The sequence below is a fragment of the Epinephelus fuscoguttatus genome, linkage group LG5 (assembly GCF_011397635.1).
Source record: "Epinephelus fuscoguttatus linkage group LG5, E.fuscoguttatus.final_Chr_v1".
In the NCBI taxonomy this organism is placed as follows: domain Eukaryota; kingdom Metazoa; phylum Chordata; class Actinopteri; order Perciformes; family Serranidae; genus Epinephelus; species Epinephelus fuscoguttatus.
In genome coordinates, this window is record NC_064756.1 from 32,945,679 (window position 1) to 32,961,166 (window position 15,488).

Here is a 15,488-nt window from a genome sequence, read left to right on the forward strand (position 1 = left end):
TGCCAGTAATCCTAGTAACACTTGGCAGAATTTTTTCTCTCACGAAAGTTGAATTATGATAATCAAAGGGGCACTATGCAAAATTCAGAGTGTCTGAGTTTTCTGCACACGGTTCTCAACATGGAGGTGGCTGAGCAGGCGGCTAGCAGCTAACAGTGTTAACTCTGTACAAAGTGCTAAATGACGGCAACAGAGCTGACAAAACTAGCAGTGTTAATGAGGGGGGAACTAGAGGGTGGACACAATGCTTTTGTGACGATACCATCCTGATAACAGAGGTAACTGCCGTATTAGCGCTCCGCAGTGGTGACAATGAGCTAGTTAGAAGATACACTTTTCACAACACACCAAAGAGAATCTTGGATTACAACACACACAGGTAGCATGACCTCATATTCTGCTCAGGACGCTGTTACTCTCTTTGCTTTACATAGTAAATAACAGTTTGCTGCTATATTAATGCTCCGAATGTGGCATACAGAACCTTTAAATCAATCATTGAAAGCACAGAAAAATACAAATTTGCTTCAGAGAAAATATTTGTTGTTATCACTTGAAAACATAAAGGGATACAAGGGATTTTACCAGTTTGCAACAATAACAGCAGCATCTGCAGTAACAGTGCTGAAGGAATGGGAAACAGAAAGGCTTGTGGGAAGGTCAAAGGAGTTTTGGGGCATTTTAGCAGCAGCTTTTAGAGTATGGGTGAAGTAGGTAAACTACATGTTGATTGAATTAGTGCTGTGATCTTGGCTAAGGTTGGAGATGATGACATGATGAACAAGCGTAGGCAGGAGGGATAACACAAAGAATATATAGAAGGAATGAGTGACAGAGTTCAGGACAAAGGGTTTCCTGTAGTGCAGTGAGCGGAGAAAAGACAGGTAAAGATTCTCAAAATGTAATGTCAAACAGGTATGTTTGAGGTCTGGATTTGAATAGTATTGAATATCTTTGTTGCCTCAATTGGCAGACATTTCTAAGGATTTGGTGATATACATAAAAAAAACTAGCAGCACCTTTTTTATTCAAGTAATTACAGTTCTGTCTGGTTCGTTGTTACAAATTTAAATAATGAGTTGATACACACTTCTGTTTAATATATTTCTTCCCCATGTAATATACATATGATTGGCTGTGAATACCTGTTTAACATATAAATGGTTACACTGTTGAATCTGTTCTCGCTCTGAAGGATGGCGAGAACATTGTAGTTCATATCCATGCAGTCAATAAAAGAACAGCCAGATCCTTTCCCATGGCCTTCATCAGCGAGATAAATGAATTCTTCATTGAGGACATTTGTTATAGATATGCATTATGCCGTAACAATCATGAAAGCAATCATTTCTGCTTCTCCTTGGGGCCAAACGAACTAAAATCTGATTATTCATTTTTTTGTCACCAGAGCCATTTAAATTGTTTAATCTGAAATTCAGAACAGCGATGGAATTAAAAAAAAGAAATCAGCTGGTTGCAGCTCACAGTGATTATCTACGTATCCAGCTATTTTGAATCAGTGATGATCGGTGTGAGAAAGTTCTGGTTTGGCTTGGTTTTCGGCGTCAGCAGTGTGGTTTGGCTGTAGAAGTAGAGATACAGTAGATGTCTACAGTTTACTGCTTTGACTTGGCCAAAAGCCAGAGCCCCATCAGCCTGATAGTGCTTAATCAGACTGTGTAATTATACCCTGCAAAACTCAGACCATCTCCCGATGCACCACAAGTAAACATGTTGGAGACCAAACCTCACCCGAAGATCGGAATTTCCAATCAAGAACGAGGGCCATATTTAATTAAAGGCTGATGAGAAAATACATTTAATTTCAAGTGCAATTAATTATTGAGGCCTGTAATTGGGAACTCTGGGTGAGATGTCTAATGAACCCAATTATGGCTCATGACAGATGTTTTGACTTGCAGCATGGTCTTATTTTGTCACAGCTTTGTAAATCGGCACATTTTGAAGTGCAAAAAGGTCGGGGGTTTAACATGGCACTATTTTCTCTGTGGTTGCTCGCTCATTAGCACATTTGTTATATGTGCCTCATTTTAAGGTCATCAGTATCCTCCTGTGTTCACTTCTATTCACCCTGGGTATCCAGCCAAGGACAAAGAGGTTAGGCCCCAGAAAAATTTTCACTGCATGATCATCCAACCCAGAAAAAGCTTCTCTGCAACACAGATTTTACCTGTTTGCCTATTTTCCAGTACTTCAGAATATTACTGCTTTGTTTGATTTGCCTTTTCATGATCCCAATGTGATATTTGCAGCGTCTAGGCTGTCAATACTGATGTTGCGCTACATGAAAAAAAAGTGCCCATGTCGGCTTATTTGAAATTGTAAGGAAATACTCAGCTGCTTTTATTGTGAATATTAAATCAATCTTAACTGTTGCCTATATCTAAAGACCAAAGACCATTCAAGTACAAAATGCTTATTTATTGATGCAATGAAATACTTTAATGGCCTAGAAAAAGCCTTTATATTGCTTTCAGTGAAACTCCCATTTCTTTAATTTGATCCTATAATGCCCAATATTTACTGGAATTGCTGCATTCATGTCTCATGATACACAGCTGCATACCTCAGCTAGGTCTTCTAGGTTATAGTGCAATTTTAGCACGCTAATATATCTGTCAGAGCAATTGTTTGTCCTACTAATGTGCCAACACAACTTAACATATATTGCATGGATGCAAACAACTAAACAGTATGTACTTTTATGTTACTGGTAGACAGTTGAAACAATGAACATTCTCAAATCATTGCAACTAATTTATGATAATTAGCAAGTGCATTAGCCACATATCGCTGCATGCAGTGTTGCAGACATAAATTATTAGTATGATGCTTTTCCATTTCCATCTCTTTATATTCATTAACATCACAATTGCAATTATTGTGTTTAAGTGCAAAGACCAAAGCTAGGTTAGACTTTGACCTGTTGTGGCAGATGGAGGAGGTTACTGTAGTTCTAATATGGTGAGAGGACAGATAATATAGATCTGGATTGGCTGAAATAGACAGATAGTTGTTGGACTTTGCACCACATATTGATCATTTCTACAGTTATTAAAAGGCATGGTGATAAGGTTGAAACACATAGGAATATATATGTAGATACTCTGCAGCTTTGGCCTTTGAGCTATACTGAACTAAGTATTTAGCTCCTCAAGCAAATCACCCTCATTAAAAATGGTTATGCTATTACACACTAATCTATACGCCTACCGATTAAGTTTAGGGTCACCAGAGGAAGTACTTCCCAATGCATCATAATTGTGAAAAGCTTGTTTGCTGATTGACTGAAAGTGAAAGTGTCAGCTAAAGCATAAACTAAACAAAAGCATAGTATACAAGATGTTTTAGTATTGTTTTTAGTGCATTGTTTCTTAAAGAAATATTGCATGAGAGTGGTGCTATGTCTCAGAGCTAGGGACTGGGTAATTTTCTACAATTTTTATGTAGGAATATTTAATTTCAGTGATCTTACCAACATGGATTTTGAAAAGATTGATTACACCAGGCTTCTAATGGCCCAATTCTGAAGGAAGGAAATACATTGGCCTAAACCGAGACGTGCCAAAACTCACATTTGGTGTCCTAGTTAATCTGTGCCATGTTTACTTTTGTTTTTGTTTTTCACAGCGCATTATTTTGGAGTAATGTAGCATGACAGTGATAGAACGATGTGGTGCCAGAAAGACCGTGAAAGTTATTTGCCTCAACTTTTTACCTGGTAATTTAAAAATATGTGTAAATGAATATGATTCACAATATGATGACAGAGTGGGGATTTACACCACACACTGCCGATGTGTGAGAGGTGTAATGCAGTCAGATGACAAATGAGCAACTGATGGCTGCCATGTTTAGCACCTATTTGAAAGAGATTAATTAACCATATGGCTTTTCATTTCAAGGCGTATACTATACAAGACTGTATCCTATGCTGGATTTTTTTTAAATACCTGAAGATAGTTTGCCTTTTTGATGCTCACAGTATTTGATGACTTTGACCAGTAAGATGAGAAAAAAAGGACTCTACTCATCATAGCTTCCCTTGAAGTGTGCACTAGTTGGAAAGTGCTCTTCAGATCAGAGGATAGAAGCACAGGAATGCTGGCAGATGACCCACAGCAATAAGCGCTGACTTCCTCAGATTGGCTGAGAAGTCTTCTACTACAGTATCTCTGTTCCCTAATTGGCACATGGCGTGACCCAACTTCCTGCCAAGAGATAAGCAAAAGCAGGGCACAACATGTGCTCAGGACAAAATGGGCGATGCTACGAAGTGCAGTACTCTTGACAGGTCAGTGGCATCGCTGGAACACAGACACAGCTTGTCTCTGCCAGTGGTCATCTCATTAGAAGTACCTTTTATTTGTACAACCTGTCTTCATTTTGCAGCCAACTGCAGCAGCTTTCTGAGTGTCATTGCACAACGTCTGCAAAGTTTGAAAAACAAGCAAAACAAAATCAGGAGGCTTTTCACTGGCTCGTGTCCAATGCTCTGCATATCATAGATACCAAGAGGGCGTTGAAGTAAATCTTTGGATTTAGGATGGGAGGGGGATGCCTCTTCAACTGTTTTCCATTAGAGGCCTCAGGGACGGATGGGATGAAGAATGGGGCTCACAAAGACGTGATTACTAGGACACTTGGAATGACACCGTGCTTGGTGACTTTGCGTCGGTTCTGCCAGCAACATACACTGAGTCTCTTTTTTCCATTTCTCCAGTCAATGTAGAGCTACAAATCAAAAGGAATGTCTTTCTGGAACTTACAAAATGACAAACAAAGCCATCTGTCTTTTCGCTGGTTGTCCTCCACTGACACAGTCACTTCCACAGGCACTGGACAGACACAGAACAGATGCTGGTATTGCACTTGAACTTTTATCATCTTAGGGAATGTCTGTGCCGTGTTTTGCCTGATAACCACACAGTTGCTTCCTATCATTTTTTTTTCCACAAACCCATATAAATATTTCAGGTGGTGTTGTTTATCTAGTGTGCAGCATGAACATATTAGGTATTCTTTGAATGCGCCGTGTACATCAAGTTTTCTAAAAAAGTCTTTTAATCTTTAGCCAACTGCTCATACAGATCTAAATGGAGTAACCATGAAGGGTGGCGTTCTCTAATACAGCTTCGTTTGATGGAGTTTCCTCCGGGAATGACCCAGTGTATTCCATTCATCAGACACTATAGCTTGGTTTGATCTGCCACTTGTCACGTTCATATGGTGGTTTCAGTCAATTTGAAGTTAATAGCTGAGCCTGGACAAGTAAATCTCCTCTTATTCTTGGGGGATCACTTATGATTTTGAAGTGGAGAGATTTACTAAGCTATCCATTGCTTAATGAAGCAATTAGGGTCTGATTCTGCTGTGCATTGCTGAAAGATGCACAGAAAACCCGCTTTTTGTCTTTATTAAATGTTTTCATGAAGAAGTTGCTCAATAGCTGTGTGTTACATGGTCCAGCGTGTTGGATTTAGAGGCATCTATTGGCAGAAATGGAATATGAAATAGGTCCTTAGTGAGGTGATATAAGATGGCACTCTTAAAGCAACTGTTTTTGTATACTGTTGACAGACACATGAGATTTTAAGGATCCCAGTCATGGTCATTGTGTTCTCATCACTTTCTCTAACCTTGGTGGGTGACTGGTAAACAACATTGTGTCAAAGCTGCAGCTGTAGTTGTGTAGTAGCTGTAAAATGTGAAGGTTGTTCTGGCCAGTGAGTGGTACTTGGTGCATCAGTCAGCTGATTCAAGCATGGCAGCTGAATTACAAAGTTTCTCATTTTACAGCTAAACAGTACACTAGAATATGTATCTGGAAACATTTGAGGTGAGAAATAGGCAATGCAGTAAAAGAATCTTGATTCACATTTGATCAGCACTGCCACTTGGATAGTTCAGTGCCATGCCAGGAGCAGTGCTCGCCATGATTGACAGCTGTGTTACAGACTCCTCCGCTCTGACTGGTTAATTTCGTTGCACTGCAGTCGATTTTAGCAAAGGCCATTGAAGACAGTAGGAAGTCTGTCTGTCTCATGAACGTCTCTTGGAAGAAAGTAACATTTTCAGCAAATATGATACAAAGTTTTTTTTCATTAAAAGTTACCATCTGTAGCTTTAAACAAAAACTCTACATGAGTCAGTTTTGTTTTTGTTTACTTCTTAATTGGCACAATTTCACTAAATAAATCAAACGCAAAATAAGCAGCAACTCTGCTTTTGAACAAAAGGAAATAAACTTAAGGTGTAATCTGCCTCTCAATTTATGTATAAACCCCTCAGTTATTATAAGCTGCTATGATTTATACTTTTGTCGCAGAGGCAGAAGAAGAAGAATGTTAGATCTGTAAGTCCACTAACAAATCAGGTTTTTTTTATCCAAGTCATGACAGGCACGGTCATTCTGTGTGTTGTCTGAAGAGTCACTGAGGCTTACTGGGGACATGTCGTCGTTTACGCTCTTATAAAAGGGGAAAAAATGGAAACACATTTGAAGAAAACAACATTGAGAGGACTGGAGAGGTCTTACTCTCAGCTTCAGTCTAAAACTGTCAGATAATTTCACTCTTTATAATTGGATTGCGTGGTTATTTACTTGAGAAGCTTAAGAGAACCAACAAACCAATAAAATAGCTATATTGAGTTTCTGGGCCTTTTCTGCTGACTGTTGACTTCCAAGGTGGCTTTTGCCTTGCTAAGCTCGTCTTGTCCATTTTCTTATTGGTGATCTGTCATGGTCAGCCCCTCCTCCTCTGTCCTGCAGTCTACCGCCATTGTTCCAGAGGACATTTCTTTTGTCGACCTTGTAAAATATCAGCATGCTTCATCCACTGTGTTCACATTGAAACACCCCGGTGTCTCCCTGCTGATGTGTTCTTTCCTTTTGTCCCCTAGTTTTGCAAGGGAATGGGGTTGGAAAAATGACAGGACACAGGGGATGGTCCATAACGATGTTGGTGTGGTGAGACAGATGTTGTCCCATGGGGTCAGGATAGCATTCATCTTCTAATCTCAGTGCTCAGCACTTTTGAAAAAATGCCATTAACCATTAACCACGTATTGTTCTTTGTTCTTTGGAGTTTACTTCCTGTGCCTTCGTCTCACAGCTGTCACCTTAGGATAATTACCCCCCACGCCCCACCCCCACCCACCCAATTAAAAAAAAAAAAAGGTCCCATAACATTATTTTGGGTTATTTTGTGTGTAATTTATGTAAATTTTTTGCTTCAGTGAAACTAGGGATGTCCCAACCCGGCTTTAATTATCCGATCTCACGATATCGGTGCTGATTGAGGCGATATTTTTCACTGATTGGGATTGGCTGATCTGATCCTTTGTTTTATGTCATCTGTCACACAGGTGGTTTTAGTCATGAAGCTTTCATGTACAGCAACGCATTGAGTGCAGTTGTTGTCAACTGATTCCACTTGCACTCACAACACCACTGCAAGTGCAACAAAAGCCACAAAAAAGATATACAGACGACTAAAATGAAACACTCAGTAGAATGCAGTTCATTCACGTACCTCAGTCAAGGCTGCACTGAAGCAACAAACTCTGGAGAGTTCTCTCTTAGAAGGACAGAGAAATTCACTCGAGACAGAGTCAAGGCCACTAACATTGGAGAGAGGATTTGTTATTATATACTTTATTTTGTAAAAAATGAATAAATAGATAAATATCAGGAAACATTAGAATAAATTGTAATAACTTAAAAACAGCCTACTTGAAGTGTGCACTATGCAGCTGTATTACCAATGAACATAATAGTATTGGATGGGGACTCGTTATTGGCAGATACTCATTATAAAATGACTCCGATCGAGATCAGAGGCAAAAGACCTTGATCGGGACATCCTTAGGTTAAATGCATTAAAAGTGATCTCAACATGAATCAATTCTAAAGTTGTCTTCTGTTATATATTTCAGCCATGCACCTTTTTGGATTAAACTGGCACCTGCAGCCGATGCAGAGACAGATGTACCAGCTGTCCGAGGACAATACAAGTGGCCTGCCTTTTCCTACTGACCTGAGCTTGCCACCACTAGGCAACACAGGCTTGGAAATACCTGACCGCAAGGGAAAAGATGAGAGTAAGTGCAATTTATTTTATCAGGATAATGCATATTTAATGCACAATCCGTTTTTCTTTTTTTTATGTAATACTTGAGTAAATCCACCTAAATGCATCAAATTTTTTTCAGGATGATTTTCATGACTCTCAGTTTGCTGTGGTACACTGTTGTAACTGCATCTGAATAGAACAACATTGCACAAGGGAAAAAAAAGTTTTTCAAATCTTAAAGTTTACAGATGACATTTTGGAGCTCAAGCAAGTTTGTCATTATTTTGTCATCCAGTTTCACATTGTGTTCTCTCGTCTCCATGGTATGCAATGAGATCTGCATTGTAATCCTATGAAAGTTGTTGTAAGTGCGAAAGTGTTATTTGTTCCTGGAGGGAGAAAATGGGGCAGCTTAAGGGACCGAGTATCCAGGGGCTAGAGGGGGATTAGCCACTCTGTCCTCTTCAGAACGGATGTGATCCTTTCATCTCCTAGTCTGGGCTGCCTTTCCTGGCAGCCAAAGAAAGCATGTGCTCACCCCACGGTACCAACTGCTCGACTCGAGGAAAGTTTGCTCTGTTCCATTCCCGAACAAATGGGCACAGATTTAACCATGTGATTTGCCACTGGCGGACTACAATAGGTAGAAGATGGGGTCATTACCATATAGATGAATCCAGGAGTTGTCTTTTTCATTTACCAGACAGCAGAAAGTGTGTTTAGCTAACAACAAGCATGACTACAGCTGAGCTTAGACCCTGCATGGCAGCCGTTGCTGATAGGAAATCAATAGCCATAGTTTTCTAAATAAGTCTCATTCTGCAGTGCTGTCACCAGGAACAATGATGAGCTATCTAATGTTTTATCTAGGTGATGCAGATGTGTACTGTGTCGAAATCCAGGCTAGCTTCTTTCTTTCTGAGTCTTGTCTTTCCATCAAAGCATTATGTTGTAGTTAAGCTTGCAGAACAACAACCATTTATTTAACCATGAGGCCCATTATCACTATTCTCGGCTTATGATTTATTTAAACAGCCTGATGAGTACACCATTAATGTGCTGCATAAATACAAACACACCCCAACATGTGGAAAATGAGTCTGTGTGCTGTAGCATTATGTAAAGCCCAGATCTGGGAGACAGGGAGTGTGTCCTGTCTACTCTGCTAAAACCCATTGCCACTGATGGACTTTTGAGAACACTGCCATCTGCCGTACCACGTGTAACCTAAAGCCGTGTCTGCCACCAAGTCCTGGGGGTAGTTTGTATGGACGTCGTCTGCTTTAGTAGACATCGGTGCTGAAATGAGCTCATCTACATGGGCAAGCAGATGTTGCCATTTCCACGGAGTCCAATATAAGGTGTATTATGGAGCATATGGACAATTTTTGGCGGTGGATGTGCTAGTACCTGAGCGGTTACCAGCATTAGAGATCCCTCTCTGCTATAATTACAGTTTCCACTTTATCACTTTTACTTCAATTAGATCTGTATTTTATCACAGTATCGAGGCAGTTGTATTTTCTTGAGCATTTTTCATACCGTTTTCACCCCATATGTTCAACCTTTTAAATCAAATTTTTAGAACGGTTCACTGTGATGAACAAGATTTATGAAATGTTTAGAGACCATAAAGATGGCAAACTTACCATGTTTGAGCCAGCAACCTTAACAAAAAGTTTGTCCCTCAGTTTAATGACAGGTGTTCGGTGCTTTGAGTAATCCGTGCACCAGGTAATGAAACATATTTTAATCATTTTTAATTGAAGCAGATTTTTTTTAGCTGCCATTTCACAAGAATCAACACAAAACACTTTATTACATAACAAGAAGTGTGTTTGATGAACAGACTGACGTTCAGGTAGTTTATTCTTAGTTCTTCACAGCACTCTCCTCCACTGGAATTGGGACTGGAATTGCTGGCAATGGTCACAGGGGTCATTCATAATATTTTTTCTTCTCTGGCTGTCAGGGATGTGATTGAATATCTTTGATATGGTCAGACTATCATGCTTCAGCAGACTGAATCCCTCTGCCTTCCACATGCTGGATTAATGGTGTGATCTCTTTGACCGATTTACTTTGTGTGCAATGCAGGCAAATTGGACAGCTTGTTCCCAGATGACAGCTATATAGATATGGGAGAGATTGACGTGGGGCGCAAGGTCGCACAGCAGATTCCTCCTGGTATCTTCTGGAGGTCCCAGGTCTTCATTGATCATCCCATGTACCTGAAGTTTAATGTGTCCCTGAGCAAAGATGCCTTAGTGGGAATCTATGGAAGGAGAGGCCTACCTCCGTCACACACACAGGTGGGGAGTACTTGAATGTTAATTTATTGTGTTCTGTTGTGCTTATCAATTGTATGAATAGGGAGTTTTCTAAATCTAAATGTTGTAGTGGCTTTAAGTTGTCATATTATACTATTTTCTGTAACAAATCATTATGTTTTCTTTGCAAAAGACAGTAGTAAATTGTAAATGTGAGGCTGTGCAAAACAATTTACAATCATCTCTGCATAGTGTAAGGATTCAGCTTCATTTTCCATCCTTTCTCTACCGCAGAATATAAATTGGGATATTGTTTAAAAAAAAAAAAAAACCTATCTAACCATGTAGGAGTGTTTCATGAATACAAACCAATTCATAAATCTCTCTATTGTATTATGAATCACTTTCTTTGTTGCAGAAAGGATTTATGGCAAATTTCTTTCAGGTTCAATATCATCAATGAATCACACAAAGATACGGGGCTCAGGGGCCAAGGAAGGGAGATTTTTCTTTACACTAATTTCCCATCTATGTGCAGCGCAGAATCAGATATATCTTGTTATTAATCATATCTGACTGCTTTGCTCGCAGAATTCAGATTTCTGCTGTAAATGTAACTATAGTTCAACAAATTGTTCCTAGCAGGATTTTTGTTTGCATAAATGTCCGATGTGATTTATTTTTCAGTCAAAAGATCAGGTTTGTCTCATTTTTACTTCAAAGGAAGTAATCTAGAGTGGGGTTTCTGTGCTGTGTTTGATTGCACATAGAGTGGCAGATGAGTCAAGATCCCCTTCCTTATGTAGATGAAAATGAAACGCCGTCTCATTGGTATTCATTGAGTCACGACTGATACGAAGCAAATCATTGCAGATTTTATTTGGTACACACTTACTTACACTTCTCCCCCACCAGCTTCCCTTTTTCACTTTAATAGTTTTAAACAAGGCTTTCACATAAGATATGTGGATTAAGAAATTATCACAGCCCATCCAGCCACCATGTGCCAAGACTTACTCAAGCTCCTCTGGAATGATGAGTTATTCATGCAGACCAAATGATGCTCTGCTATAAAGAGGGCTGAAAGCACTCAAGTCTCATGTGTCACTCTTAATGGCGTGTCTGCGGTCCATCTATCAGTCTTCCTCACTTTCTGTGTGTCTGTCTGCAGTTTGACTTTGTGGAGCTTTTGGATGGGAGGCGGCTCCTGGCCCAGGACATCCACGGTCTGGAGGGGCCTGTGGCTATGCAGCGGAGCCTGGTGCCCATCACTACACACGACACAGGCTTTATCCAGTACATGGACTCGGGCATCTGGCACTTGGCCATCTACAATGACGGAAAGGAAACTGAAACTGTCTCCTTCCTCACCACCGCCATAGGTGAGTGCCCTGGGCATGACCCGCTGCTGAAACCTGTAATAGCAATCCACATAATCCCTATAATACCAACCAGCAGCAATCCGCAGCAAACAGCCCAGACTTGGGGCATGAGTCAGAGGCAGTTTTTAGCAGATTTCAATAGGCAAGGAAAGTGCAGGTTAATCAAGGTGAAGTTGAATATTACAAAAATCAGGACATCAGTGCTATCCTGCCATGCCCCTGAGTAGGGCATTGAGAGATCATAATATCCTCATTAGCCTGAGTGTCTTCCGAGCGAATCAGGGGTCCAGCTTCTGGGAACCATTTGCATACAATTCAAAGTATGATTGTACCCTCCTGCTAGTGCCATTTTTGATCATGATTTGCTCCAATTTCCATCTACTTTCCATATATCAAAGTAGGAAAGATATTCCTCTCCTCTGACTAAACTGTGTGTGGCGCTCGGCTGTGTTTCAGACATACGTCCTCTTTGTGGAGGTGATTTCGTTTTGTACGCTCCTCTTTGTTCTCCCTAAAGCGCCTTTGATTGGCACTGCTGTATCAAGCAAGGTGTGAGAGGGCCCGAGGTGTCGACTTTCACAGGGATGGCAGCTGGGAGCTGTTCTCACATGCTCTTTAATTAAAAGCTCCTGGGCCAGAGTCCATCTGTGACAGGGGCTGTGCCAGGCAGCAGATCGATGAGAAGCTGTCCTCAACACCAATGTAACACCAAGTGGAGACAGGCAAGAGATGCGGCGTCCACCCCCCATCCCCACCCCCTTGCTGTGCCAACAACAGCTGTAATTCAATACTTAATATATGATATGACACAACAAGGGGGAGTCGGGGCAGCGTGTTTACTTTTGCTTATTTCTTCTTGACTGGGTGTGCATGAAGGCCTCCTGTGGTTTGCGTCAGAGAAAACACAACTAGATAAGGTATTTTGTGCAACAGATGGGAATGGGGAGAGGATGGGGTGGGGCAGAGTTAGTCAGAGCTGGAATTCTGCCTCTGTTCATTTGTATCAGAGCTGATCTGCCCACAGGAGCTCAGAGGGAGGCAGAGGGGCCCTTTCTAAAATGGGTCACCGGTTAAGTGCCCTTCAGCAGAAATTGAATCTCACCAACTGCCTGAATTGTATTGAGCCGTGGAGGGATAGAGTTGACCTTCAAATAGAGCAGCCCAGGCATAGAAATGTATGTGAACAATATCTAGAACAGGCGCTCTGAGAGACACAAGCAGCATTGTTTATAAGACACTAACAGTAAAATTATTTCAGTGTTTCTGTCAGTGTTGGCAAGAAAAAATGTCTTCTTTTACCATCAGTGAGGCGCCTTGTGCTCTTCACGTGTATTAAATGAAAGGTTTGCTTGTTGCACATAGCCACGCCGTAATACATCTGGGGGGATAGAGCGCCCCTGTCTTTAATCTGGGCTGCTCCTCATTACTTGGCTGTGGCTCCATGGCAATGTGAAATGTGTCCCACTGAATGTTTTGTATCACAGCCCTCTGGAGCATGAAGCCATTTGTCCCTGCTGCCTGGTGCCAGACATGCTTCAGCCCAGACGTGGCTTCCCATACAGGGGTGCAAAGCAAAAGGGAAGCAAAGACCCAGCGCCAACGTCTTACTCTATATCCTGTCTCACTCTATAGCGGAGGCTCTCTCTGTACACAACCACCCATCATTCAAAGGTGCTGAGCATCCTCTGAGAGCATGGCAAGGCGCTGATTAAACCTGCCTACTGCACGCTACTCTGTCCTCACCGACTGGAGAGACTCACACAATAGTTAGCTCCCCTGATGTGAAAGGGTAATGAATTTCAATGAAGCTCTGCTTGAATCCATGATTTATGCGTTGGCCTATGTCGAGTATGTGGCTAAGAGATATTCATGGCCTTCCCTCCCTGCTCTCAGAGGAAACACAGCCAATAGACATGGGAAGTGCACAGTCCACCAAACTGCGTCAGCATTCAGAGAGGGAGCACTGCAGTTGACGATTACTCAATTAAATATGTTCGATCTGATGGTTTTCTTGTTCACCAAAGAAATACCCATGACAGATAAAGCTAAGCTTAATTCCACATTAATGTGGAAAGCCTGCCATCTTAATGTGTCAGTGGATTGCAGTTTCAGTTGGACCTCTCAGTCCCTCACTTGGCGAACACTAAATTACAACCAGTTTAGGTTGTTTTTTTTTTTTTTGTCCCTGTGTACATGAGCTGCAAGATTCACGGCAGGAATCTCTCCTGCATAATTGCACTTCTGGGAGGAATTTCTAATGGCCATACACACAGACACACACACACACACACACACACACACACTGCTGGTTCTCTAGCTTTGAGCAAAAGAAGCCCCAGCCTCCTACTGTAGGTAGATGTTCTTGTTGGAATCCATCAAAACCCCACCAAAATGCTGATTTGCCTCCACCACCCCGGAGGATAGTCTCCCCTGCATCCTCTCACTAACCCAACATGGCAAAGGCAAGCCTGCAGCACAGAAAACATCAGCAGCGTGTCTCTGCACACTGCCTAGCCCTCTCTCTTTTCTCTGTATTTCTGGTCTGCCCCTATCTCTGTCTCCCTCTCTCTCTTTTTGTCTTTTCTCTCTGTCTTGCGTTGCATCCTCAGTGATGATTGACTCTCCAGAGTAAAGGGAAGCTGAATCCATGGCTCACATTTCTAGCCCTTTGTGGAGCACAAGAGATTCTTTGTTCAGTAAGTTTTGCCTCAGAGCCTCAGCTGCCTGAAGGCAATGGACAAGATTGAATATTTTTCAGCACCATTTCAGGCTTAATTCAGTGAGCATCGTGTTTCAGAATTCTGCTGCTGTCGAGCGCCTCAGTGGTCACTCTCATTTCTAATAAAACCGAGTGTCAAAATGCAGTAGTAGAAATAATTATTTTGCCAATTTGTTTGATTCAGTTAGAGGGATCGATAGAGAAAATGATGGAGAGTGTTGGACTGATTGTTTGCATCAAGCAAAAAATTCTCAGACACAGATAGACACAGTAATAAAGCCACACAATCAGTTGCAGTCAAGGTAACTCCAGTTACAACTAATGCAGTGCAAACAGTACGTAATCACTGTGCTGTGTTGCTTTCTCTTTATAGCACACATGAATTTCTCTGCAGGTGTTCATAGAAAAGAGGGAGAGACTTATTATTTTTTTAAAGCCCATTAGCATCTGATATTCTAAGAACTTGAAAGATAAAGAGGGGGCTGAAGGCATTAGCATTAAAAAAAATGTTTCAGCCAAATCATGTTATAATGTTACAGCAAAACCATCTCTACATGAGCTCATCTTGAGTTCAAGATGCAAAGTGAATGTTACAATTGTTTTTTTGTTTGTTTTTTTTGTTCGTTTAATTGAATTTAATTTTACCTTTTTTTTGCATTGCCCATAAGCTACTGTTTTTATTATTTGTTTTTCGAATGACATGCCAAAAGATAACTCAGCATTCAGTCTTACTATTTTTTTATAATGCCTTTTCTGTGCGCATGGTGAGCCACACAGTGACTGTGTAGAAAGCGCTCTCTGGATCAGAGTGAATGACTGGGGGTCTGTGATAAAATCACACACCAATTGATTCGAGCCCAACTATATTTAGACAAGGTGCCAAGATACCTTTTGTATATCCCAGTGCAGTTTTCACTGTTTCATTTAGTTGATTTATTTTTTTGGTGGCCAGGATGTTCTCAAAGCCATAATTGATAATATGATAAAAGAACACATTAAAACACAGCTGGGTCCCTTATAA

At 41.0% G+C, this 15,488-nt stretch overlaps 1 protein-coding gene across 11 annotated transcripts in view; it reads left to right on the forward strand.

Moving 5' to 3' along the window:
- tenm4 (teneurin transmembrane protein 4) overlaps nucleotides 1-15,488 on the forward strand; it is a 250,293-nt gene that overhangs the window by 160,547 nt on the left and 74,258 nt on the right. For all 11 annotated transcript variants that reach the window (XM_049576261.1, XM_049576260.1, XM_049576262.1 and 8 more), the window contains 3 exons: nucleotides 7,960-8,124; nucleotides 10,194-10,408; nucleotides 11,538-11,748. In XM_049576261.1, the coding sequence (XP_049432218.1) occupies nucleotides 7,960-8,124; nucleotides 10,194-10,408; nucleotides 11,538-11,748 (591 nt within the window). The remainder of the gene's footprint in view (nucleotides 1-7,959; nucleotides 8,125-10,193; nucleotides 10,409-11,537; nucleotides 11,749-15,488) is intronic.